General features: G+C 59.4%; 1 protein-coding gene across 1 annotated transcript in view; it reads right to left on the reverse strand.

The window, feature by feature from the left end:
* The window catches only part of SOX9 (SRY-box transcription factor 9), a 9,125-nt gene extending 6,738 nt beyond the window's left edge, over positions 1-2,387 (reverse strand). Inside the window, exons 1-3 of the mRNA XM_010721506.1 lie at positions 1,893-2,387; positions 768-1,021; positions 4-326 (exon numbers count right to left, since the gene is read on the reverse strand). Coding sequence (XP_010719808.1) covers positions 4-326; positions 768-1,021; positions 1,893-2,323 — 1,008 coding nt within the window. The 5' untranslated portion in view covers positions 2,324-2,387. The remainder of the gene's footprint in view (positions 1-3; positions 327-767; positions 1,022-1,892) is intronic.
* Between the last annotated feature and the right edge of the window lie 6 nt (positions 2,388-2,393).

Below are 2,393 nucleotides of genomic sequence, written 5' to 3' on the forward strand. Positions count from 1 at the left end.
GGCGTGCCCCGCGCCCGCCGGAGAGCTGGCCGAGCTGCTGATGCCGTAGGTACCGCTGTAGGTGGTGACTTGGCCGTGGGTGGCCGGGACCCCCGGGTGGCCGTTGGGGGGTAGGTATTGGTCGAACTCATTGACGTCGAAGGTTTCGATGTTAGAGATGACGTCGCTGCTGAGCTCGCCGATGTCCACGTCTCGAAAATCGATGTGGGGTGGTTGGCGGCCGCCTTCCGCCAAAGGGCGGCCCTCGCGTTTCAGGTCCTGCTTGCCCGGCTGCTGAGCGTCCGTCTTGGGGGTGGTGGGAGGTGTGGGGGGGCCCTGTGACTGCCCTGCAAGGGAAGGAGAGAGTGTGAGTGTGACGGAGGGGATCGCACCGGGCACCTCGCGCCCAACGTGATAACGGTGTTCATGGTTAACCTCGTCCCTAAGGCTTGGGGGGGTGGGCAGATGCATAGGGGAACTCAGATATCTTCAAGTGCAAAGAATGAGAATGCTGGTGCTATGGGTGCCCATCTGTTGCACCAAGTAAAGAGAAAAGAATCACAGCTTCGCATTTCTCATGGGCAGGGCAGGGTGGAAGCAGCCTCAGAGCAGCCCCTGGCATACATGGGTCAGCACTTGTGGCACTGCTATTGGCAAGCCTAGTGGACCCCTTCTCACTGCGCTCGTAGCTCCGCATTTCCCCTTACTTTCGTTATTTCCCCCATATCTGCCCCTGATCTCAGCCTGCTTTGCTGACCCCAGAGCTGGGTGTGGGATGTGACACCTACCCGAATGCTCCCCGGGGGAGTGCACCTCGCTGATGCTGGAGGATGACTGCGGGGAGTCCGCCTGCAGCGCCTTGAAGATGGCGTTGGGGGAGATGTGGGTCTGCTCGGAGCCCTCCTCCTGCTCCGACTGCCCGTTCTTCACTGACTTCCTCCTGCGTGGTTGGTACTTGTAGTCAGGGTGGTCCTTCTTGTGCTGTACCCGCAGCCGCTCGGCCTCTTCCACAAAGGGACGCTTCTCGCTCTCGTTCAGCAGCCTGAGGAGGACGGGGAAGGAGGGGGTTGGGGGACACGGTGAGGGGTCAGCTGCAGCTCATGGCAGGGAGCACAAGCTTTTCCCTCCACTCTGGTATTAATATCAGCCCCAAACCTCTCCCAGCCCCCACAGACAGTGATGCAACCCCCCCTCCAGCACTGAACCCCCAGTTCGGGGCACACGCTGGCTGTCATCCCACATTTCAGTGATCAAATGAGAGGTGTGAGAGTGCCACTGCTCCCCGGCCCCCCCATCCCTGGGCATTTTGGGTGACGGCTCTTGTGCCTGCTGCCAGGACCAGAGTTGCTCACCACTTTCTCCTCCTGCTGTGAATTTAGGATTCCCCTCCGCTCCTCCTTTCTGCAGTCACACTCATTGGCAGCCAGGTGACTCACTTGCTTTCTGGTTTTCACCCCTCCCTGCCTTATTTTGGAAGGCGGAGGGCACCCAGCCACCCCTGGGCACCCTCCTGGGGGTTGGCAGCTTTCACCCCCTCCCCTCGCTCTGCACAGAGCTGATGCAATCTAGGCCCATTGCTTCCCCTGCACATCACCAAGTGCTCCCCTGGCTGCAGCACACCCAGGGCATGGCTAAGTCAGAATAAAACCTTTGCAAGAGCAGAGGGCAGCTCTAGGGCTCTCTTTGCCCTGCTTTTCCCTCTCTCCTTTCTCTGCTTTCCCCTCATATTCTGCCAAACAACTTTGCCAGCGCATGCAAAACTTTGCAGCAACTTTTCCAGGCTTCTCACCATCCTCTCCCTCCTTTTTCTCTCTCCTCCTCACACCGTCAAAACCGGAGGAAACTCTGCAGGCTGCATCCCATTCCAGCATCCCCCCACCCACCCCAGGGCATCACTCCCAGCCCCCGCTCACCTCCACAGTTTGCCCAGCGTCTTGCTGAGCTCGGCGTTGTGCAGATGAGGGTACTGGTCAGCCAGCTTCCTTCGAGCCGCCTGGGCCCATACCATGAATGCGTTCATGGGACGCTTCACGTGGGGTTTGTTCTTGCTGGATCCGTTCACTCGCACGGGCATGGGCACCAGGGTCCAATCGTAGCCCTTGAGCACCTGGCTCACAGCCTCGCGGATGCACACGGGGAATTTGTCCTCGTCGCTCTCCTTCTTCAGGTCCGGGTCGCCTTTGGGGAAGGTATTCTCTTGGGGTCGGGTGTTCTCCGTGTCCGAGCCGGATCCGGAGGGGCAGGGAGACCCGGCAGAGTCATCCGACATGGTGGGGCTGGGGGCGTCGGAGATGCATTTGTCCTGTTCTTCTGTCATTTTCATGAAAGGGTCTAGGAGATTCATGCGAGAAAGCGGCAAAAGGGGGATCAGGGGAGGAAAAAATGGAAAGAAAAGAATAACCGGGCGGTTGAGG

Source organism: Meleagris gallopavo, chromosome 20, assembly GCF_000146605.3.
Source record: "Meleagris gallopavo isolate NT-WF06-2002-E0010 breed Aviagen turkey brand Nicholas breeding stock chromosome 20, Turkey_5.1, whole genome shotgun sequence".
Taxonomy (NCBI): domain Eukaryota; kingdom Metazoa; phylum Chordata; class Aves; order Galliformes; family Phasianidae; genus Meleagris; species Meleagris gallopavo.